The sequence below is a fragment of the Esox lucius genome, chromosome 6, assembly GCF_011004845.1.
Source record: "Esox lucius isolate fEsoLuc1 chromosome 6, fEsoLuc1.pri, whole genome shotgun sequence".
NCBI classification, from domain to species: Eukaryota; Metazoa; Chordata; class Actinopteri; order Esociformes; family Esocidae; genus Esox; species Esox lucius.
In genome coordinates this window covers 9,839,100-9,863,695 of record NC_047574.1, presented here as the reverse complement: position 1 = coordinate 9,863,695, position 24,596 = coordinate 9,839,100, and the positions used below count along the sequence as shown (strand labels likewise).

Sequence of the window (24,596 nt, the reverse complement as noted above, 5' to 3'; positions counted from 1 at the left end):
TCCCAGCAGCGCCATTCCCTGCATGCAGACTGTTTGCATAGGGCATCTTGCGAGTAGCCGCGACATACCACATGTTTTTAACAGTGGGAATCAGCTGATGACTGTGCTGGGAAAACGACAGCTGATGACTGTGCCCATTTAACCAACAATGGTTAGGCCTTTTTATTTTATTTTATTTTACAGTTTCTACCTAAAATAATGAACATAGGTGAACTGCAATAAGTTAATATGCAAACAACAATTAGGCCATTCATGGATATCTAATGTTTAGGCAACTACAGGCACCAGAGGACATGACATATGAGGGAATGGATGGATAGATTGCCATTGTGCTTTCAAATTCAAATTCAGTCCATGATATCCCATTACAATAATGCATGAAAGCAGTAATCTACATCATGTGTCAGCAACAAAGGCCTACACGAGTGAAGTAAGAAAGGGAGAGTTAATAGATTTCCTGAGAAGTCTGCTTGCAATAAAATGTGTTTCAGCAGACCTATGGGTGAGTTCAGATCCCCTCGGGACTGAAGGTAGAGTGGAGCGCAAGGGTCAGGTCCTCGGGAGACCTGCAACTCTCAGAGTGAATGGTCCTCCTGTTCAAGACGAGGTTTGGCCTAGGGATGCCACTTTAACGTTTGTTATAACCTCACTGCGGGAACTGTAAAGGAACCGTCTGCAGTCCACATCGGGGCCTCTCTTTCAGGAATATGTGAGTGATTTTTACAGTGCTGTCTACAGTTATATATGTTTATGTATATTTACCTCGTAAGATCATTTTATTGAAATATGATGCTGAGTTTTGTGTTTGGTCTTTTTGCTACGATAACCTCAAGGATATGTTAACCTCATTTACAGCAATAAGACATTGATTTATTGTGGACATATATCATCTAATTAATGTAGTATTTTATCTCATTTGATTTGTGCAGGTATTCTCTTATAGAATAGCTGCGTGAATTCTGTACAGTCGATTTTTTCTTAAAGTTCTCATAATTAAGTTTTTCTCGAGCATTTAATTAAATAAGAGTTCTAAAAAATCTCAGTCCTATTCTGGGGTTGAAAGAGAAAAGTATGCACATGATATGATATGGTGTAATAAGAGTCCATTTCTGTTTACATATTCATGCAGGAGCTCCACAATACTCATGCAACTACACAATAGTTGCATGAATTGATGGTCACAGGAGTTGATAGTCACAGGAGTTAAAAGAGTTGATCATTTGAGGGGCCAGTACTCCAGTGGGCTCAGTCTAAGCAGTGTATAAAGTTGATACTTAAAAGTAGTTATGTATATTTAATTAAATTATTTTGATTGGACATGATTTCATGTTATTTTATGACAATATACAGTGGGGCAAAAAAGTATTTAGTCAGCCACCAATTGTGCAAGTTCTCCCACTTAAAAAGATGAGAGAGGCCTGTAATTTTCACCATAGGTACACTTCAACTAAGAGAGACAAAATGAGGGGGGAAAAATCCAGAAAATCACATTGTAGGATTTTTTATGAATTTATTGGTAAATTATGGTGGAAAATAAGTATTTGGACAATAACAAAAGTTAATCTCAATACTTTGTTATATACCCTTTGTTGGCAATGACAGAGGTCAAACGTTTTCTGTAAGTCTTCGCAGGGTTTTCACACACTGGTGCTGGTATTTTGGCCCATTCCTCCATGCAGATCTCCTCTAGAGTCTCGACGAGTTGAGTTTTTACCAAAAAGTTCTATTTTGACCATATGACATTCTCCCAATCCTCTTCTGGACCATCCAAATGCTCTCTAGCAAACCTCAGACAGGCCTGGACATGTACTGGCTTAAGCAGGGGGACACGTCTGGCACTGCAGGATTTGAGTCCCTGGCGGCGTAGTGTGTTACTGATGGTAGCCTTTGTTACTTTGGTCCCAGCTCTCTGCAGGTCATTCACTAGGTCCCCCCGTGTGGTTCTGGGATTTTTGCTCACCGTTCTTGTGATCATTTTGACCCCACGGGGTGAGATCTTGCGTGGAGCCCCGGATCGAGGGAGATTATCAGTGGTCTTGTAGGTCTTCCATTTTCTTATAATTGCTCCCACAGTTGATTTCTTCACACCAAGCTGCTTACTTATTGCAGATTCAGTCTTCCCAGCCTGGTGCAGGTCTACAATTTTGTTTCTGGTGTCCTTTGACAGCTCTTTGGTCTTGGCCATAGTGGAGTTTGGAGTGTGACTGTTTGAGGTTGTGGACATGTGTCTTTTATACTGATAACAAGTTCAAACAGGTGCCATTAATACAGGTAACGAGTGGAGGACAGAGGAGCCTCTTAAAGAAGGAGTTACAGGTCTGTGAGAGCCAGAAATCTTGCTTGTTTGTAGGTGACCAAATACTTGTTTTACAGAGGAATGTACATATTCATTAGAAATCCTACAATGTGATTTTCTGGATTTTTTCTCATTTTGTCTCTCATAGTTGAAGTGTACCTATGATGAGAATTACAGGCCTCTCTCCTCTTTTTAAGTGGGAGAACTTGCACAATTGGTGGCTGACTAAATACTTTTTTGCCCCACTGTAACTCCACATGAAAAAGTAGGTCCAAATCCAGTGCTGATGTATAGACACACAGAGCTGTAAAACATAATGATAAGATGGATATAATTGCAGTTTTCTGAAATCACCATTTCTCCTAGAATGTTATTTTACATATTCTTTCCATATTTAATTTGATTAGGCATTTAAACAGTGTATTGTTTCTCATTAGATGGTCATTGGCCTAATTTATAGAACAGTTGCTAACATTTCAATGGTATTACCTTGAACTAAGAGCCATGCTTATTGTACTTTTACAGGCACATATAATCCCTGACATCACATTTTGAAAATGGCAGCATTTAAAGAGATGTTGATTTTCCCAGTTCTTCTAACCCTGTTTGGATTGACCAAATGCCAGGAATTGCCAAGTAAGTGTGATACAAGGACTTTTTTGTATTTTTTTCTGTTTATTTTGGGTCTAAATATAGCTGTTGATTGACTGCTTTTCTTAAGGCTGTCTAAATCTTCTTTCTTGCCAAGTTGGTAGGTGTAAGAAACGATGACATATGCCGTGCAATATTATTTGATCCATTATCTCAAGCATGAGCAGTAGGTGGCAGCACTGGTACATCAAGTCATAGAATCCCCAGAAGAGCCTGTGGACTCTCACTCCAGAGCTTTTCCTCTGGTCTGTCTGTGATTTTACCTGAACAGAACTTACCACGGAAACCCCCAAATGACGTCAGCGATAAGTCACAACAGCGACTTCCTGTTTTCTGAGTTAAATGACAGCCTTCTACTGAGGGAGTTATGAAAAGTCAACTTAATTCATTTTGTGCCAAGTGTAACTTCCTTTTGCACTGAGTACTTGTAATCAGTAAAACTGATTATTTTACAGAGAGTTCCTGCAGAGCAACACTGATTAAAGAAATAGCGAATTGCCAGTCAATACTCATAATTATTGTTTGATTTATTTCGCTATGAATTATAGCGAATTACAGCGTATCAGTCCCTCCACATACCAACCCCCACTGCTTTGTGTGATGTACTACGACTTTGTTAAATTATGTGTTTGATGTCCAACAATGCATCCAGATCCTCATCATTCAATGCCTAACACTGTTCAAATCGCACTGGTGAAATACTGAGCTGCATGTCTTTGCTCTGAGGTTATGATATGCTGGAGGAATTCCGTGTGTCTGAGTCCAGAGGGGTGAGGAGAGTGAACGGATCTGAGCCTGATTCAGTTGCCTATCGTGTGAACCCTACCATCCACCTACGGAAAACCATGAGGTACTGCCTGAATGCACATAGAAAATGCAAATTATATGGCTAGAATGGTATTTGATTAGTTTGTTAATTTGGTTTCAAATAAAACATATGTCAAGATGGGCAGAGGATGACAGATGTTAACAAAGGAAAACCCTTCTGGGCTGGAACAGAATTTTCCTGGCATTCCAAAAAAAACACACCAGCCTGCACAGGGTAAACTCAGTGGGGCATAACACTGTGGAAATGTAAAAACACATTATTATAGAGGAGACGAGTTTCCCAGAGTAATTCATTGTATCATCTCCATTCTTGGTCTTTATTTGACAACAGTTTCCACCCCCTTTTTGTACTCAGTGAAATTATGTCCACTTCAAAATAACTGATTTGATATAGTGGCTGACTCATTTGTGGAATAGCATGATAATGTTTGTTAGTCAAAACGCATTAGGCTAGCCAACTTGCACAGCAGGCTAAGGCATTATATCCCAGGGATGTTGCAACATTGCATCCTGGATTAATTGCTTGGTTGCAGCCCAAGAACCCTGTATTGGGCTGGTCAACTGGGGATGACTTACCATATAGCACAGTAGCACCTCCTTGTGGCTCGTCATGTTTCTGCATGCTAACTGTGGTCATTAGCTGGAGGAGGGCTATCCTCCAGGAAGAAATAGGTCATAGACATGTCCCATTTCCCATTTATAACTTTTTCTAACCCGGGTCCTTTGATCTGTCCTGTCATCCTAATTGTATGTATTTACACCTACATGATTGGATCACTGTCAGATCACAATGCATATTTCTAATTGTTTTTAATGAAAGTCAGACTTTGGACAAGATAAAGACAAAAGACCAAAATGACCACCACAACTGGAGCTGTATGCTTACTTTCTAATTTATGTGGCTTGTCTACTCATTTTTGTGGGGCATTGAATATCCTTTGTTAAAGTAGTTAAGACTACAATGGAAACATGTATTTGGACTCTATTGTGTTTATATCATAACATAGTAAGTGCTAGGTGTAACACAATTAATTAATTTTACATTTTCAAATAACAAAGATCAGATGTGTTGATCCAGAGCTTTTGTCTAATTTTAGCCAGTAGTTTTAAAGAAGTACTCAAAGGCCAAAACTGGTCCCAATGTGGGCAACATTTTTATTTCATTCTGAAAAAAAGTTATATATTTTTCTTCGTGTGATATTTGAATGCAATTCATATGTTAAGATTTCTGACAATATGTTCAAATTTGCATGTGATTAACATCCTGGACTGCATCTTTAATCTTTTTGTGAGGTATTTTCCTCTTTGTGCTGTGGCCAACAAAGCTGTCCTAAATAAATGTTCAATGGCTGACAAATAAAAGATGATTATATTGAGCAGTACAAGTACCTTACTGTAAATCATCCACAAATCGTGGACACAAAGAATGTTGTAAAACATCCAAGTAAAGAATCAGAAAGCCAAATAGGAAGGATCTGGCTTGATATAAAGCCAGAGAGGGAGAGGGGATGATGATGATGGGGTTATGCAACAGGCCTTTTCTGATTGAAAACATTTATAGATTGAATGAGCTACAGTTTCCAACCAGGGTGGCTTTGAGACCAAAAGCAGGGGTTTAACAGCAGTGGAAAAAGCTAACAAATGTTAAGCTTGTGCAACACTGATTCAGTTGTTTTAAAAGTATCTCATTATTGTATTAGTTTTTTTTTATTCCATTGTTATTTACCCTGGTAAGTTGATTGAGAGCCTACGCTCAATTTCAATGACAACCTTGCCAAATGCATTCAATTGCAAGAATACAAGACAACACGCAAAACAACACAAACAAACACGCAAATAAACATTATACACAGAAACGACAATTAAAAATCTTAAGTTTCAGCGTGTCACAGGCAAACTGGGTTGGCAAAAATGTTCTACATTCTGAATACAATCACACTATAAGCGCCAGTGCTTGTTCTAAAGGAGAATCGAATGTATTTTGGAACTTCATTCAGTATCTTCTAATGCTTCCTGTTTGTCACGTCACAGGGAGGTGTACCCCGACGGACTCCCCTCCGACTACTCTGTCATCGCCACGTTTAAGTTGACAAAGGCCACCGCCCAGAGGTCCTGGAACCTGTGGCAGGTCAGCGACCCCGACGGACGTGAACAGGTGGGCCTCCGTTTCCAGGGCGACACGCGCTCTCTGGACTTCTTCTATACCAGCCCGCACGGCACTCAGATGCTGCGCACGTTCCATCGAGTGGAGAAGCTGTTCAATGGCGAGTGGCACAAGTTGGCGCTACAGGTCAAGGGCGACAAGGTCAGGCTTCTGGTGGATTGCGAGGAGGTGAGCGTGGAGCCCATCGACGATCCCAGACCTGTCATCAGCCAGGGTTCCACCTACATCATTAAGAGGGCAGCGGGAGACCGAACCACCTCAGTAAGTTCTGTGATACTCAGACCAAATCATGACGGGTTCTCTTTTTTAAAATTTAATAGCACGTTGTATTGTGTAAATGTAGTTTTAACTGATAAAGGCAGCATTTATTCGACTGCACGCCGACCACAATGTCCTGGTGTGGTTAGGTAGACCTCCAGCAGATGGATGTTTCCTGCGATCCAGAGAAGGCCTACTCAGAAGGCTGCTGTGAGCTCTCCAGTGTGGTGAGTTGGATGAGAGGTTCAGAGGGTGGTTGAACATCAGTGGTTGATTTAAATATTAAAGTGTATCTTCTCACCTGTGGCCTGTTCTCTCGATGTGTCCCATATTGTTGGCGGACCTCTTCTAGGGAGTAGGGTTTGCAGAAGATTAATAAAAGATGCTGCTGGATTAGTGAATTATATTCAATGAATTCTACTACTTGCCATTATGTTTGACTCAGTGTGGAGGGTATGCTGAGATTGGCCTGACAGCGGGAAAGGCCACCTGTAAGTGTATGCACGGACAGCCTGGCAACCAGGGACCCCCAGGACCAAAGGTACCTATAGCTATTACTCTACATTGTCCTACATTATCCATTACGGTGCTAGAGCTATTATTTTGGCACGCCAAACCTAGCTTGAAGAGTTGGGACCAAGCTACATGATAAGTTTAGGCCCAAATAAGCTACATGCTAACCTGTCAAGTCCTCTCAGTCTGATAGCAAATATGAACTATTACTACATCATATCTCCTTCTGCAGGGTCACAGAGGTCTCCCAGGGAACACAGGAGAGCCAGGAAGACTAGGCAACTGGGTAAGGCCATGCAGTGTTAAAGGTGAACTATTCTCTGTAAGGGTCAACAACTAAGGACTTTGAGGAGTTGGAATTGTAAGTTGGAATGCTCTTTTGTTGCACAGTAATACAGGCATTTAGATGTTCGGCTGCACTAGAGTAGCAGTACAGAGACTGTAGAGGTTACCACAGTGTAAAGAGCCCAGGAAAACCCCTGCCTGCAGGACAGCAGTGAAGTTGTGGAAAATGGCAATGGAAGCATAACTCAGAGACATCATGATGGAAACAGGGCTGGAAGCAACAGCAGGGACGCCTAGAAACGGCAAACACTGGGCATTTACTCACATCGGCAAGACTGAATGCATCTGTGTCTTAGGGAAACACCAAACTATAATGAATGCAAGGTGAAAGATAAGGTAATTGTAGAGTGGTGTAAGATATATGCGTGTTTCAATACAGAGCTTACTTGCAATGGAGAGTAAATACACTTTTTGTCATAAAGTGTCCGGTTTAACCCTAACGCTGAAATGCATACTAAACCTAATTCATCTGAACGTGATGAATCCCCTACACAGTGGAAAACAATAATGAATTGTGTAAATTATTTTCCAAATGTTGAATAATGAATGTTCTGTTACTTGCAAGCTAACGTAACTTGTACATAACAAGTATTGTTTGTTAATTATTTTATTTATCATATAGTAATCGTAGTTATTAACATCATACTTCTGGACTTTGTTTCTTAAACACTCAGATCTGGAAAAGAAGAATGGTTTGTCATTGTCAGAATACTGGTATGACTCGAGAACACAACCCAACTTAAATACAATGGAGAACCCATCCAATGCAGAGCAATGAAAAATATGTTTACTAAGCAGTTTAATTAAAGGACATGGCATTCTCTCTACATCGGGATTCAATTACATATACCCATTTGACTATGAGAAAATAACCATGCTTGTAGGCTTCAGGCAGTAGACAAGATTATATCCATTCGAAACTAATTTATCTCTTTGATGTAGCTCCAGTTCTCAGTAGTATGCTGAAGTCAATATGCCTAATGTCTTTTAAACACAACCCAGAGAACAGAGAAAATGTACCCGATAGTGTGCAAGGCTAGCAGTGGGTTTGTTAAGACAGAGAACTTGTCTTGGATAGCAGAAACGAGTAGTTGGCTTGGCATTTAACAAGGCATTTCTGCTGCCCGGGACTCAGACCTGGCTACGCTGGGTCTCAGTCGTAGACAGGCGGATGGATGGGGACTGTTTCTAGAGCTCAGTTGGCAGCCAACATCTGTTTTTTGTGAGTCAGTGGTGCCCTCACCCCCTGCCAGTGGGCAAGTCACGGAGCACAACCGTGTTTACAGCCACCCCCACTGGCGCCTATGGAGGGCATTTCCTGGCTCTGATACGACATCATCATGGGTTTGTGGGTGGTCCTTCCATTAGCCCCCGCCACACATTAATCCCTCTAAAAAACACTGGGAAGTTATGGAGTTCACAGACACAGCTTATGGGTGAAGCATCTCGCGTTTCCCAAGTTAGCCTCTTTAACAGCTGAGTGTGCATTAAGTGGTCTGAAGTGAGATGGTTGAATGAACAGGTGCAACGGCATGCAAACACTGTTCCTGGAGAGCTACGCTCCTGTAGGTTTCCTTTTCTCCAGCCCCAGAAATAACTTATTTAATTTATGTTTTTGACCTGCTTATTATTATGATCTTGTATCCCAGATTAGTGTTCGACTGAAAGGAACATACAGGATGGTAGAGTAGCTGGAACTGGGTTGGACCATGCTGCCAAAAAGGATTGACGTTTGGGTTGACTGAGTGGAATATCCCCAATTCAAAGGCCAACACAAATCTTAGAAGGGTCAGGATGTAAACGCAATCCTCAACAGAACGCATGCAATTTTAAATACTCCCTTAACTAAGACATATGTTTCTTTGGGTCATAAGTTCTGGCCTACACTAGCTCAGTTTTTCTGGGGCTCAGCCGTTCTCCCGCTAATGAGATCTTCGTTGAAAGTAAACATTTGACACGTCGTAACGGTCGCCCTGTACCACTGTCACAGCCCATGTTAACTTTTCATCAATCTGTAAACATCTACAGTCTCATCAAAGGGATATGGTTGTTATGATACCCTAAAGCGCTTGGATTGATTTTGTATATTCCACTGAATGAATATAATTTACTGTCATGCCTACACCCTTGACAGATGGGGAAATGCCAATATTCTTTGCTTGAATGTCTGACCTGTCTTATGCCATCAGTCAGCGCCAGTTTCCACTGGCCAAGACTACTGAATAACAGTTACAATGAACGTCTGGGACACACTGCTCAAATTCAATAATTTCATAATTGATTATTTCACATCTAGTTATGTTGTAGCCGTGCATGAACACTGAGCAAAACAGAAAAATAGGAAAATAGGAAAGCATGAGCTTCCTTGTTCGAGATTGAATTTTTAAATTCTCGTCACATTATCCTGAGCAACTTACAGTGAGTGTTCACGACACAGATGCTCATGCTAACTTGAATTCTCCTACAATGTCCTTGCTTCCCGAGTCTCTCTCATAACTACTTAAATGTTGTGTTCCACTGCAGGGAGGGCGGGGACAGACGGGTGACTACGGCCACCTTGGGGAGCCAGGTCCTAAGGTAAGACCGACACCACATCACTTCCTGTCCCTTTTTTGAGTCAATGTCTTTGGCTGTGGATAACAAGAACCTCTCTCTCCCAGGGCAATGAAGGAATCAAAGGAAACAAGGGAATGAGAGGAATTCACGGCTTAGATGTAAACCACCACCCAACACACATCTGTGATCTTCTTCACTTGTTTGTGGTGTCACTGTGTAGAGGTACTAATTAGCTGCGGTGTTTCAGGGCAACCGAGGTCCTAAAGGTCTGAAGGGATTGAAAGGAGCTGCAGGCTTCAAGGTAATTTGGGTTCAGAATGAACGATATTGTCCCTTCAAACGTAGTCGGCCACAGCTTCTGCTAGGCCTATGAAATTCTAAATATGCATGGATGAAAAATGTTACCAAGTTGCTTACTTTTAATGACTGCGGTTTTCCTGAGTGTCAGGCTTGTACTATTTAACAGAAGATTGACTGGGTCTCATTTGGATATGTTGACAATGGTTTCAGGGAACTCAGGGATCAGCTGGAGAGCTGGGTTCGACCGGTGAGAAAGGAGAAATGGTATGTTTATCTAAAGAACGGAGACATATATTGCTGTATAATAGCAATATGTCCCAACTAGCATCTGTGTTATCATTGTTGACTACATGTTCTGTCTTCTTGAAGGGTAATCCAGGTCCACTTGGATTTGAAGGAATTCCAGGTTTTATGGGAGTAAAGGTGAATATTTGCATTATTATTACATTAATATCTTATTCATCTATTAATTATTGAATTTGCCTGACACTGTATACGTTTATTCTTATTTATAGGGAGAGAAAGGAGCCCCTGGTGTTGAAGGGCATCATGGGCTAAAGGGAAAACAGGTACGTTTTCGGACTAAATCCCACTTGTTATGATGATGGATATTGTATCTACAACGCTGGAGCAATTTTAAAAGCCATCATGCATTCACACAGAGGAGATTAATAATTTTTATATTTGAGGGAATATTGTTTTTGCACTTGTGCTCTCTCCACAAACAACACTGGTACATGTGGCTTGGTTTGAGATTAGTTTTTTATTAATCAAGTAACAGTAGCTTCTTTTTATCCTAGTGATTTTTTAATGGCAAGACTAGCTGGAGGTCAATTTATTGTATGTACTGTCCTTTAGCTTCACTGTAGATTAAGAAGTCCTAAGTGAAACATAAAAAAATCTCTAGTCACAACAAACAGGAACAAGCTGAAAAGAAATTGTATCTCATTTCAGAAGAATAAATATAAAGCCAAAGGGTTTTCACAATGGTCAATTGGTTTGGTTTTAATCCCACATGTGGTTTGTGTTTACATCAATGTTCTGTGTTGTAACAGGGGATTGTGGGTGATCCTGGAGAGACAGGAGCTGCTGGAGAAAAAGGCAAACCTGTATGTATGCCACTTCCTAACAGCCCATGCAAACAGTTCCACTGCTGCACTGTGTTTTATATATTGCTTTATTAAATTACATTGACATATTACATTTGTCTGTCAACATCAGGGAACCCAAGGAGTAAAAGGAAGATACGGCACCATTGGACCAAAGGTGAATTATTTGGATTAACATTTGAATAAATGTAATATATTTAAGAGATGGACCATTGATGGACAAGCCTTTAGGAATAATAACAAATGAACACCATTTGTCCTCAGGGCATTATTGGAGATCCTGGTTTGCCTGGTAGAGATGGGGACCCAGGAATAGAGGTACCTTCCAAACTGCTGTTTAGAGTAATGCTCTACATTTAGAACATCAGCAGCCTGTATATTACTCCATTATGAGGCCTAAGGAGCCAGCGACTGTGTCCGTATCTGATCTGTGGTTTCACCATCCCTTCTCAAGGCCTACCAAGGACCACAGGGCCCGGACGGCAGAAGTGGAACATTTGGAATAATGGTAACAGATCTCTCTCAGCAATCAATGGTTCTTTTTGTTAGTTAAATTCATGTGCAGTAATAAAGGTTTTTGTTTTTCCCGTCAACAGGGAGAGAAAGGAATGCTGGGGTCAGCAGGGGAGATGGGGCCTCAAGGCCAAACTGTAAGTCCAATCGTCTTTCACGTCTTCGTACATCTTCGCACATCTTTGCACATCTCACTTCAGTGACATATTGAAATAATGCAAGGTATTGACACACCGTCCCAACTACCCTTCTCTACCATCATCTACGTATAGCGATTGCCATCCTAGAGCTAATAGTTCCGCCCTGCTAAATTTAAGAAACGCTCCTCTTTCCAGGGCCCCAGAGGTTATAAAGGGTCAGCAGCAAAGCCAGGAAGACCCGGATTTATTGGACCCCCAGGACCTGTGGTGAGTGTTCTGGATGACGACTCGTAAACTCTTTGAAATACAAGTTTGTTCTCTCCAAATCACTAAAGCATGCCGTTTGTCCAACAGGGCCATATGGGACTACCTGGCCGGCCGGGCCCCAAGGTAATAAACTTTATTCACTTACTGTACTGCTGGGAGTGTACAGTAAGGAGTTCATTGATGAAGTGTGATAGAACTAGAGTGATGAGGTCATGTGTAAAAGCATTCATTATTTATTTAACCTTTATTTAAACAAGGAAATCAAGCTGAGAACGAGGGTTCTTTTTCAGTTAAGCCCTGTATTACATCCATATGAAAGATACAGCTAGGTCCGGAAATATTTGGACACGTGACATTTTGTACTTTTGGCTCCGTACGCCACCACAATGGATTTGAAATTAAACAACCGAGATGCACTTGAAGTACAGACTTTCAGCTTTAATTCTCGGGGTGGAACAAAACTATTGTATGAAACGTTTAGGAATTGCAACCATTTTCATACACAGTCCACTTATTTCAGGGGGTCAAATGTAATTGGACAAATTAACACAATCATAAATCAAATTAATTTTTAATAATTTGTCAAGAGTACTTTGCAGGCAATGACTGTTTGAAGTCTGGAACGTATGGACATCACCAAACACGGGGTTTCCTCTTTTGTGATGCTTTGCCAGCCTTTATTGCAGCTGTCTTCAGTTGTTGTTTGTTCATGTGTCTTTCTGCTTTAATGTAGCCCCCTCTTTTTCAAGAGACCAAAGGTAATTAGACAGTTGACTCAAAAGCTGTTTCATGGACTGGTGCGGGCTATTCCTTCGTTAGTTCTTCATTAATTAAGCAGGCAAAAGGTCAGGAGTTGATCCAGGTGTGGCATTCGTTATTTGGAGGTTGTTGCTGTGAACCAACAACATGCGGTCAAAGAAGCTCTCAATGCAAGTGAAACAAGCCATCCTCAAGCTTCATTAAAAACAAATCCACCAGAGAGATAGCAGGAACATTAGGAGTGGCCAAATCAACAGTTTGGTACATTCTGAGAAAAAAATAACACACTGGTGAGCTCTGCAACACAAAAAGGCCTGGACGTCCACGGAAGACAACAGTGGTGGATGATTGTAGGATCCTTTCCATGGTAAAGAAAAACCCCTTCACAACATCCAGCCAAGTGAAGAACACTCTCCAGGAGGTAGGCATATCATTATCCAAGTCTACCATAAAGAGAAGACTTCACGAGAGCAACTACAGACAGTTCACCACAAGGTGCGAACCATTCATAAGCCTCAAGAATAGAAAGGCCAGAATAGACTTTACCAAAAAACATCTAAAAAAGCCAGCCGAATTCTGGAACAGCATTCTTTGGACAGATGAAACTTAGATCAACCTGTACCAGAATGATGGGAAGAAAAAAGTATAGAAAATGGCTCATGATCCGAAGCATACCACATCATCTGTAAAACATGGTGGAGGCAGTGTGATGGTTTCCAGTGGCACTGGGTCACTAGTGTTTATTGATGATGTGACAGAAGCAGCCGGACGAATTCTGAAGTGTATGGGGACATATTGTCTGCTCAGATTCAGCCAAATTCAGCAAAGTTGATCGGACGGCTCTTCACTTTACAGATGGACAATGACCCAAAACATATTGCGAACCAACCCAGGAGTTTTTTTAAGGCAGAGAAGTGGAATATTCTGCAATGGCAGAGTCAATCAACTGATCTCAACCCGATCAAGCATCCATTTCACTTGCTGAAGACAAAACTTAAAGAGCTGTAAATCCTAAACCCTTCCTCCATTTTCAATGTGAATACCCTCAAATTAAGGCTGAGAGGCTGCACTATAAGTCCACATTCATTATATTACTGTAAGTTGAATATATTTTGGTAGACAGCCAAAATAAAAAAAATGGTGTCCGTGTTCAATTACTTCTGGACCTAACTGTACATATATAGTATGTATAGAAAAAAGATATACAAGGTTTGGAAGCACGCACATTAACTATAAATCACAATTAACAGTGAAAAGGTCTTGTATGAAACATGTGATCTGCCTTATAAGCACCAATGGTTCTAAGGCATTCCATGGGTCAGGGGCAGTTTTACCTAACTCTGGGTTAGCCTGCAGAATCTCTACTACTGCCCAGTCTTGTTAGTGCGTCTAATAGCTGCTGTTTATCCAGTGAATTTCTTTGGTGAGATAGTTAGGAATGTTCTGCCAGACAGGCTTATATACAAACATTAACCAGTGTCTGGTCCTTCTGGAAGTTAGGGAGTCCCAGCCAATCAAAGTGTAAAAGAGACAATGATGTGTGCAAAAGTTCACACCGGTAATAGAAAGCAGATCTGCATGAAAGACTGAATGTAATGGTTTCAATACTGAAGCAGGCCTATATAGCACATACCCATTATCTAACAGGGACATAAAAGTGGTTTACACTATTTCTGTGAAGACAGACATGATGTCACACATGATTTGTTTCTACTAAATAAATAAATGAATAAACACATTTTAACCTTTAATTTCTTAACCAGATAATCAATGTGTGTTTTAAAAGGCAGCTTGTAATCTACACAAATCCCAAGGTATTTGTAGAAGGTAACATGATCTATAGCAGGACAGTCCAAACTAAGACCGTGGAACCTGGAGAACAGCATGTACTTGGTTTTATTTACTTATTATACCATCTTATACCAACGTATGTACTACGCGTGAATTTTACATATTAAGTACATACTGATGTAATTAATATAGAGTGAAAATTAAAGGACCTAAAGGACCTATTAGTTGATTTAAAAAATGATTTATCAACAGTACATACGTGAACAACAACTGGTCCATGGTGATCTCCTGGTCTGCGTAAAACTGTTGTAGAATTGTTTACTAAATCAGATACGATCACTTTCAATTCTGCTGGTAAGTACAAATGTAGGAATTTGGTTTCCTCCGTTGTTCCTTGCTTCAGCAACCAATTGGAACTTTGTTAAAGTGAGCATTGGGAAATATGCTGTTCCTGAAATGAATCTATTCAACATTCACCAGTAGGTATCCCATCCCAACTCCGTTGGGTCGTTCTATTTACCTGCTGGAATGGTACTTTTATTTCTGTGTGCCATCTATTCCTTAGATCTTTTTTGGGAGCACATACATACAGTGAGGAGAACAAGTATTTGATACACTGCCAATTTTGCAGGTTGTCCCACTTACAAAGCATGTAGAAGTCTGTCATTTTTATCATAGGTACACTTCAACTGTGAGTGACGGAATCTAAAAAGTCTACACCCCCCCGTTAAAATGCCAGGTTCTTGTGATGTAAAAGAATGAGACAAAGATAAATCATGTCAGAACCTTTTCCACCTTTAATGTGACCTATAATGTGAACAATTCAATTGAAAAACAAACTGACATTTTTGAGAAAAAAAACAAACTCACAATAACCTGGTTGCATAAGTATCCAGTGTATTTTAAAAGTCTTAAAGGTGAAACTGGCAAATTACACCAATTTGCCAGCAGTGTCAATGAGTTTGGATCATGCTCTTTGGAATATAACATACAGTGCAAGCTGTACTGACATTATAAGGAGACTAGCTCCATTTAATCCACTACCAAGACTTTGCGACTATGTGCACAGTCACAAAGAGGTCATGCAAAGCATCAGACTTACCATAAATCCATCTCTAAAGATGGAGACAAAATGTATTACCTGTCTTTTCATTGCATATTTTTTTATTTAGAGTAGACAAGGGGCCTGTTCTTAGCTTATTTCTTCCCACTAGTGCCCAGTCACACAGGCGCTCCATTCCCCCCAGTGCTGCTTCTGGGCATGTTCCTGTTGTTTTCTTGATTACTTGTACTCAATTCAAAGCATGCTTTGTTCCATGCGGTTTGGACTGTGTCATATGTGTTTTAGGTGATGGTTTTCTTATGGAAATCTCTATCATGTGTATGTTATAAAGTCAGTGCTTCTGTTTATTCTTCAGGAAACATGTCAATTATTTAACAGAGTGAAACTACATTTTCCCATGTAAAGTTAGAACCATGCAGAATCCATAGAACCCAGATGTAGTTGGATCAAAGATCTTCCAAGTTCAACTAATGCATCTGTCCACGTTAAAAACAGAACTGTTTTAAAATGATTTCCACTCATTCAGAACTATGGATCATGAGATCAGACATATATGACTTTCAAATGCTTTTTCGTTTTATCCCAACTTTGTTCTCCTTCCATTGTCAGTTTTCAAATCTGAAGAACGTTAATAGCGCTTAGACGGTTTACACATTCAGAAATGTATCAGTGGGATTAGAATATGAAAATCAATATTCTCCCAAGCCATTGTCAGTTTGTTTACTGAAGCCAGTGTTTTTATCAATAGTCAAAATTCCATCACTCAATGTGTGTTACACATGACCTCAGTAATGCTCCAGTAAAATAGTAATAATACTCTGATTGCATCTTCCTAAGTCAATCTTTGTATGCTTCCATTTGTTATAAAGCTATCCCAGTCTAAAGGGAGCTGAGGTCTGACCTGCTGTAGAAACATACAGTGGGGAGAACAAGTAATTGATACACTGCCGATTTTGCAGGTTTTCCTACTTACAAAGCATGTAGAAGTCTGTAATTTTGATCATAGGTACACTTCAACTGAGAGATGGAATCTAAAACAAAAATCCAGAAAATCACATTGTAGGATTTTTTTATAATTAATTTGCATTTTATTGCATGACATTATTATTTGATCACCTACCAACCAGTAAGAATTCCGGCTCTCACAGACCTGTTAGTTTTTCTTTAAGAAGCCCTCCTGTTCTCCACTCATTACCTGTATTAACTGCACCTGTTTGAACTCATTACCTGTATAAAAGACTCCTGTCCACACACTCAATCAAACAGACACCAAACTCTCCACAATGGCCAAGACCAGAGAGCTGTGTAAGGACATCAGGGATAAAATTGTAGACCTGCACAAGGCTGGGATGGGCTACAGGACAATAGGCAAGCAGCTTGGTGAGAAAGCAACAATTATTAGAAAATGGAAGAAGTTCAAGATGATGGTCAATCTCCCTCGGTATGGGGCTCCATGCAAGATCTCACCTCGTGGGGCATCAATGATCATGAGGAAGGTGAGAGATCAGCCCAGAACTACATGACAGGACCCAGTCAATGACCTGAAGAGAGTTGGGACCACAGTCTCAAAGAAAACCATTAGTAACACACTACGCCGTCATGGATTAAAATCCTGCAGCGCACGCAAGGTCCCCCTGCTCAAGCCAGCGCATGTCCAGGCCCGTCTGATGTTTACTAGCAACCATCTGGATGATCCAGAGGAGGAATGGGAGAAGGTCATGTGGTCTGATGAGACAAAAATAGAGCTTTTTGGTCTAAACTCCACTTGCCGTGTTTGGAGAAAGAAGAAGGATGAGTACAACCCCAAGAACACCATCTCAACCGTGAAGCATGGAGGTGGAAACATCATTATTTGGGGATGCTTTTCTGCAAAGGGGACAGGACGACTGCACCGTATTGAGGGGAGGATGGATGGGGCCATGTATCGCGAGATCTTGGCCAATAACCTCTTTCCCTCAGTAAGAGCAATGAAGATGGGTCGTGGCTGGGTCTTCCAGCATGACAACGACCCGAAACACAGCCAGGGCAACTAAGGAGTGGCTCCGTAAGAAGCATCTCAAGGTCCTGGAGTGGCCTAGCCAGTCTCCAGACCTGAACCCAATAGAAAATCTTTGGAGGGAGCTGAAAGTCTGTATTGCCCAGTGACAGCCCTGAAACCTGAAGGATCTGGGGAAGGTCTGTATGTAGGAGTGGGCCAAAATCCCTGCTGCAGTGTGTGCAAACCTGGTCAAGAACTACAGGAAACGTATGATCTCTGCAATTGCAAACAAAGGTTTCTGTACCAAATATTAAGTTCTGCTTTTCTGATGTATCAAATACCTAAGTCATGCAATAAAATGCAAATTACTTAAATATCATACAATGTGATTTTCTGGATTACTGTTTTAGATTCCGTCACTCACAGTTGAAGAGTACATATGATAACAATTACAGACTTCTACATGCTTTATAAGTGGGAAAACCTGCAAAATCGGCAGTGTATCAAATACTTGTTCTCCCCACTGTAGAGGAAGTTAGAACAGGAGATCACTATAAAACACATTTCTGTTCATTTGACATTCGCCATCCATCAGGACAGAGGCAAAGGACTCCGGGGATAGGATCTCGCACACACAAATAAATCCGGCACCTGGATGAGAAGAGAGAGATGGCAAAAATCCCTGAGCCATTAAAGTTGTGACGATTAATGAACGTTAGAGAAACGCTGTTCCAAAGACCAGATGAATTAGAGTCATTTAAAATGATTCATGTATTTATCAAACCTTCATTCATTAGAAGATTTATTTACAGTGAAGACTCCGGTGAGAATAGTCATGGGTTTTGAAATTATACACGGACATGATGTGTTGTCAACTAAGACTACCTGTTCAGACAGAAATATGTAAGTCAAATGTGCCACAGTATTCTAGTAATCTGTTTCATGTCAATTATATTTCACAGGGAAATACAGGTATTCAAGGAATCCAAGGTGTCAAAGGCGCTAAGGTACTTTCAATATCCCTTGATATTCATGTATACAATTCAGCTATACTCAACTGGATCTACCTCAGCTTGAAAAGTCTTCATGAAGTCTGTTATCTGTCTGTTCTCATTCTGGGTATACTTACTTTCCACAGGGAGAAAAGGGAGAAAAGGGGCCCAAAGGCACGGTAAGATACTTTCTTTGCCCTCCAGTCTCATAGTTATATAAAAAAAAATACTTCAACAATAAGTCATTGTATAAGATGTTTGTTCTATCAGACATGTCCAGCGATGCTGTGATTTTGGAATGCGCTACCAAATGGGGACTATGTGAGAGACATTGCAGCTGGGTCCTGGGCAGTGAACAGCCAAGCAGTAGTTTGAGGGTAACGTCCCTTTTATTCTCTGCCTGTTCTTTAGGTTGGAGACATGGGTGCTCAGGGTCCCAGTGGTGGTCAGGGGAAGCGCGGACCGGGTGGTGAGCCTGGACGCAAAGGCCCGGTGGGCACTAAGGGGGTACGGGGTGACGGAGGACCGGTTGGATTTCAGGGCCCTCCAGGGCCACCGGTAAGGACAGATAGGGCCCCATCTTCAGAGTACCCCACATGTGTTTCAAATGGAAATAGGAGGACAGTTTGAGTTTGAAATGGAAAAATAGACAGAGCCAATATAGCCAAACTCAGCTGTGCCTCACATAGTAAAGCACACAGAAGTCACACATGCAATGGATGACTCACCAAAAAACCCCTAGTGATAAAGGGCCTGGAAACTGCCTGCACTGAGCAAACAGCAACACTATTGGTTATTTACAATAAAAGGTGCATACGTTTGCAATTAAACACTGACTGATCCATTTAAAACAAGTTACCATGTATCCAACCTACATGGCAACAATATGTCAATTATTTAAAAAATGATATACATGTAGAAGAAACCCCCAGCCTAACATCATCGGATGGTCTTGACAGACATGGTTGTCATGGTAATTGGCCTGTGTGTGACAACAGAGTGGTGTTGAGAATTCTTGTAAATCGTTTCTCCTTAGTGTTGTTTTTTTAAATCACAGTAAGGGTTGCCTTTTGTATGGCTGTAAATCTATAATGAGTCTAAAGAAATATTGTTGGCTGTGTTTTCTCTCCATTCATTAAGTACAACCACCCATCTCCACACAGAGCCCAGCTTACCGTTGGTTGGCTCTGTCACACTTTATTATAGTCTCATATAGATTATCTACAGATGGTCATACTGTGATTAGGGTTAGGTTTGAAATAATGATTAGGGTAATAATGGCTAGCTACGGTTAGGTTTAGGATTAAGTTCAGGGTTAGAATAAGAGTAAGGTTAAAGGTTTAGGTTTTAGGTTAAGAGTAAGTGCATAGTTAGTTTAAATATCGCTGATAGTTTAGGAGATTCACAATTTAAATAAAGTGGAATATTTCGGCCCTGTTCTGTCCTTTCCAGCCCCATCTTATCCTGTCCTACTCTGTACTGCCCTGTTCTGTCCTGACCAGCCTCGTTCTCTCCTGTCCAGTCCCATCTCATCCTGTCCAGCCCTATCCTAGCCTGTTCTGTCCTTCCCTGAGCCACCCACATCTCGTGGGTTTATGTCATGGTGCAGATCGTCAGTCCGCAGACGAAAGTGACAGACGCTGTCACACTTTTGTTTCCACAGGGCCCAACGCTTCCCGCTCAACACGTGATCGAGGTCTGCAAGAGAGTGGTCCTGGAACAGATGTCCACTTTTGCCAACTCCATAAAGAGGACGTGCGCCGCCGTGTGCCCTCTCTACGGAGATGTGCCCATGGGTGCTCCAGGTCCCACAGGACAGAAGGGTCCCCCGGGACCTCCAGTGAGTGTCACGTGTTAGAGGTTACCAGGCTGTCGCTGTCGATGTCTCTGTGGGGGTTGGTGGAAACCAAAGTCAGTGGCATGTCACGGAATATCTAACGAGCTATTAAAAAATACGATGTAAATCTCTAAAAGCTTAACATAGAAACTGTAGAGGAATGAAGGAATATTCCTTTAAGCCTCATTACACGTGCAGGCTGTTCTGCTCAGGAGCCCTATTGAAGTGTGCACTCCATACATTATCATGTTTCTGTGTGGCCGTTGCCAAGTAAAATGCTTACATATTGCAAAAGCCCGGAGAGCGACAGCCGTTGTGTTTGGCAGTATAGGTCGGAATGGAAACACTGAAACTTTCCACGTCCCCGTGAAGACATAAGAAGTCACAGATGAGGCACTTGCACTGTGTTGAACAGTTCTTGGAGGGATTAACCAGCATCCCAAGTGGAAAGCCTTTTCCGCATGTCTTACCCAAGAAGACAGACACTTTTTAGGTTCCTCAAACTCACATTCCACAGAGTCTCATTTCAATAAAAGTTGATGAAATGATGAAAGTCCCCCCCGTTGTGACCTTTGCAGGTCAATTAAATTTTATTTCATTTGCAATGACGGTCTGGAAAGAGGCACAAGGCTTCTGCGGGGCAAGGGGCTGCGATGAAAAAGGTTTCACATAATGGACAACGCAGACAAGAAGACGCTTGGCCACAGAGTAGGTGCAGTAGCAGACAACAAATGGAAACATAAAGGAGATCACCACGCCAGATACCACCACCCCATTGCATGAAGGGAGGCCTAGTAAGATGACAACAAGGCAAAAACACAAAAAAACATAAAAATGTGTCAGGGCAGACAGCACAAGATTACAAATAAAAATAAAAAAAAACAGGCAAGTGCATCACGAAAAAAAGAGACAGAATGAACTTGTAATGAAAACGTAAGTGTTTTTTGGGGCATGTCCATCCAGTACTGGAAGGAGAACCAACCTTGTGTGTTAGCTTTAAGGACTTTTGTGTTAGCTTTAAGGACCTTTTAACATAACATGACTGGAAGATATTTTGTGTGTGTAGGGAGACAATGATGGTAAATGAGAACTGAGACAGAGAGACATGTGGTCAAATATAACAGAGGGGAATGAGGGTGATTACCTGCCAATTGACAACCTCAAATATGTTTATGTAAATGTCTCAAATTGTATCTGTGTCAAAGCACACCTCATTGAAACATGTTTTGACTTTAGGGCAGTGATGGTACTGATGGTGTGACTGGAGAAATCGGACAACCAGGTTTCTATGGGGAAGCTGGAGACGCAGGCAAGCAAGGGCCAACAGGTGAGAAATACAATAAAATAAGAACGAAAACATGTTAGAAGAACATAAATTGTATTTGTCTTTCTTAGCCATTGTTGTTCACCATAACAGTACGTTTGTGATGTCAATGATATGCAAAAACATGTCTTTATTTAACTGTAAACAACATAACTAATCCTTAGTTTGCCTACAAGTTGTGCAAAGAAATACCATGACAACCAAAGGTTGAATGGAATATACTCTAATTAGCATGAAGTTGTGTGTGTTCTGGTGGTGAATTCTGAAGTATTGTTTTGGGGCCTAGCATAACGTCACACAGTACATTTCATCAGCCAAGCAAATGAAATATAAGAATATTTACAAGGGGTTTTATACATTTATACAGCGATGAGCTCAGTAACATACTTGGTCTTTAATCATTCTGAACAGCTTGTTTCCGATGTACCAGCTTGGGGGCATGCACATTGGTGGGTGGTACTCGCAGTATCATGGGTTTCCCTGTTTGTCCTACATGTGGTATGAACATTGTGTCTGGTTCCCAGGTGATCAAGGAGACCAAGGAGACAAGGGAGCTAAGGGCCATGGCCTACCCGGCTACATGGGTGACCAGGGTCCTAAGGGTAACGCCATGATTCTACTTTGTTTTATTAGAAGCCCATTGTCTGAATAATTTGTCTAAAGCATATCAAACAAATCCAACAATAGCTCAGTTCTATTGTAATTACTACGAGTGCTGTAAGCATGATACAACAAAAGAGCCCTCAACCCTTGTATTGGTGTACGAACTGAACAACAGTTGGTACAGCAACTGTTGATTAGTAGTTCTCATCAGACCTGAAAATGGGGGTCCAGTCCAACCCAAGTCTGATAAGCTGAAGCTCAAGTCAAAGCCTCGTCCAAACCCAAAACCTAAAGCCTAATTTCTAGAAAACCGAGATCGCGAAGTGAGAAGATATAGAAAAGGCTTTCCTAGTCTCAGAGTGAAGAGGCAGAAACCCAACTTGAAACAAGTGTTATGCATGGGTTCATAAAAGTGTTATCAGGGTTCATAAAACATTCATATGCAGCGTATCTCCAGAGATTAGACAGATATTGCTTCTATTGCCTGTTGGAAATCGTCTGTTTGATTCTGCTTACCAAATAATGAACACAAAATGTAATCCATACTTATTCAGCAATTTCACAAATTACACTCATTTAAACATTTGCCGCATTCTAATAAAGATTGGAGTAATTGTTTTGGTTAAAATAAATGCAGATCTTTTAATCGTCTTTGCTGTTACAAAAAAGAAAAAAAAGAAATCTGAATCGGCCAATGTATGGGTCAAGCAACATTCAATACATATCTTAAACTCTCTTATTTTTGTTGCTGTTGGCTGATATCTTCAGTAGGGTTAGTGGTTGGTTCTAAAATAAAATGAAAATAGGAGCCTTGAGTAGTTGTTGCCAATTGAAGGAATGAGACTATTTAAAGTTAGTAGGCTAATGGAAAAATGATTTTGTTAGAACAGAATTTACTGACAGGATTGCAATGGAAATGTGGGACCTGGGCACTATCAGTAGGGTACTGCTGAGCTGCAATTAAAAAAGCTGCTTTTATAGGTTACTGGTCTGTGTTCATTGAAGACTGCAATCAAAATGTATTAATTAATTACATAGAAGAAAAAAGGCCTCACATATTTAAACTGAAATAAAGTTATTAAACTGGAATGTCAAAGACAGTGATTTACTTTCCTTCTCATTGCAGAAAGTTAGGCTAGTAAAAAACTAAAACGACATCAGCGGTCTTCTGTGCAAATTAAGCTATTTAGAGACCAACTTTGAATGAATTAATTTGGTATCTGTCACTTACACAGAATGTTTAAGCGAAAACGTGGTTTGTCCTTTTCACGCAGGAGGTAAACTAGTAGTTGGTAGTTACAGTCATTCCTTGCCCACTTACTAATATGCATTTCTCCTCCTTTATAAAACAGGCCAACGAGGAAGACCTGGCAGAGCCTTCAATGGCACACAAGGACGAGAGGGCGAGAGAGGCCACGTAGGAAGACCTGGATTAAGAGGCCATCCGGGACTCAGAGGTGTCCCTGGTGTGTGTCAAACCACTGGGTGTGCTCTGCTAAACAATGACTCCCCCACTGGATCACCTCAGAACGCACCTGAGAGGTTGAGAAGACGTCCATAGAGGCAAATAGAAAACTCTAGATTGGAATGAAAGCGGGGACGGAGGAACGTGGGAGAGAAGTTTTGTTGATAAATAAATGCTTTAATGTAAATATGCATTCAATCTCCACTCTAAAAGACTGAGATACATCCTTTTGCCTTAAACAAATATGCGCTAGAAACATGTACTGTTGGACTTAAAACAACTGTCAATTGCCAAAAATATCCTGAAAGTCTATTTGACACTCTTTATTTAAACTGATCTCTTATCAGTCCCAGTTATCTTCAGATGTCACTGTTCTTTATAATAAAATTCTGAAAAACAATTACTTATTTGTTTTCTTATCACAAATGTACCAATGTTTCATTCATGTAATAATTTAGTTGTGTATGGTTGAACCTCAGCATTAAATTCAAATCTCTGAATATCAAAGTCGAAATAGTTGCATTTACACAGGCAGCACAATTGTGTTTTGACAGTATTTTTGCTAACTTTTGACTTTAAAGACTTGTCAATGAAAACGGACAAATGACCTATCTTGGAGGTGCACAACACATCATGATCCATTTCGCAGTTACCAAGAACAACCAAACAGATAATTTTTTCTTAAAATGTTTACAACATTTCCCTTCCTCTCAATATTCACACTCAAAGCCTCATCGCAGCAACTCCTGGTAAGATGGAGATGTGTCTCAAAACCCATCTTGCCTAGGTGATCTGCTTTTTATAGCAACCAACTGCTATATGTACTGGCCCACAAACACTGTTT

The 24,596-nt window shown here is 40.8% G+C and overlaps 1 protein-coding gene across 1 annotated transcript; it reads left to right on the top strand.

Moving 5' to 3' along the window:
• Positions 1–88: 88 nt before the first annotated feature.
• Positions 89–24,152, top strand: zmp:0000000760 (collagen alpha-1(IX) chain). The gene is made up of 27 exons (XM_010889056.4): positions 89–709; positions 2,822–2,932; positions 3,674–3,797; positions 5,807–6,200; positions 6,347–6,424; positions 6,643–6,738; positions 6,943–6,996; positions 9,579–9,632; positions 9,716–9,769; positions 9,859–9,912; positions 10,122–10,175; positions 10,281–10,334; positions 10,427–10,480; positions 10,967–11,020; positions 11,133–11,177; positions 11,285–11,338; positions 11,475–11,528; positions 11,617–11,670; positions 11,869–11,940; positions 12,028–12,063; positions 18,494–18,538; positions 18,670–18,702; positions 18,935–19,081; positions 20,187–20,363; positions 21,597–21,687; positions 22,209–22,286; positions 23,640–24,152. The coding sequence occupies exons 2-27, from the start codon at positions 2,854–2,856 to the stop codon at positions 23,846–23,848; spliced, it is 2,298 nt and encodes a 765-aa protein (XP_010887358.3). The 5' UTR covers positions 89–709; positions 2,822–2,853; the 3' UTR covers positions 23,849–24,152.
• Positions 24,153–24,596: the final 444 nt, after the last annotated feature.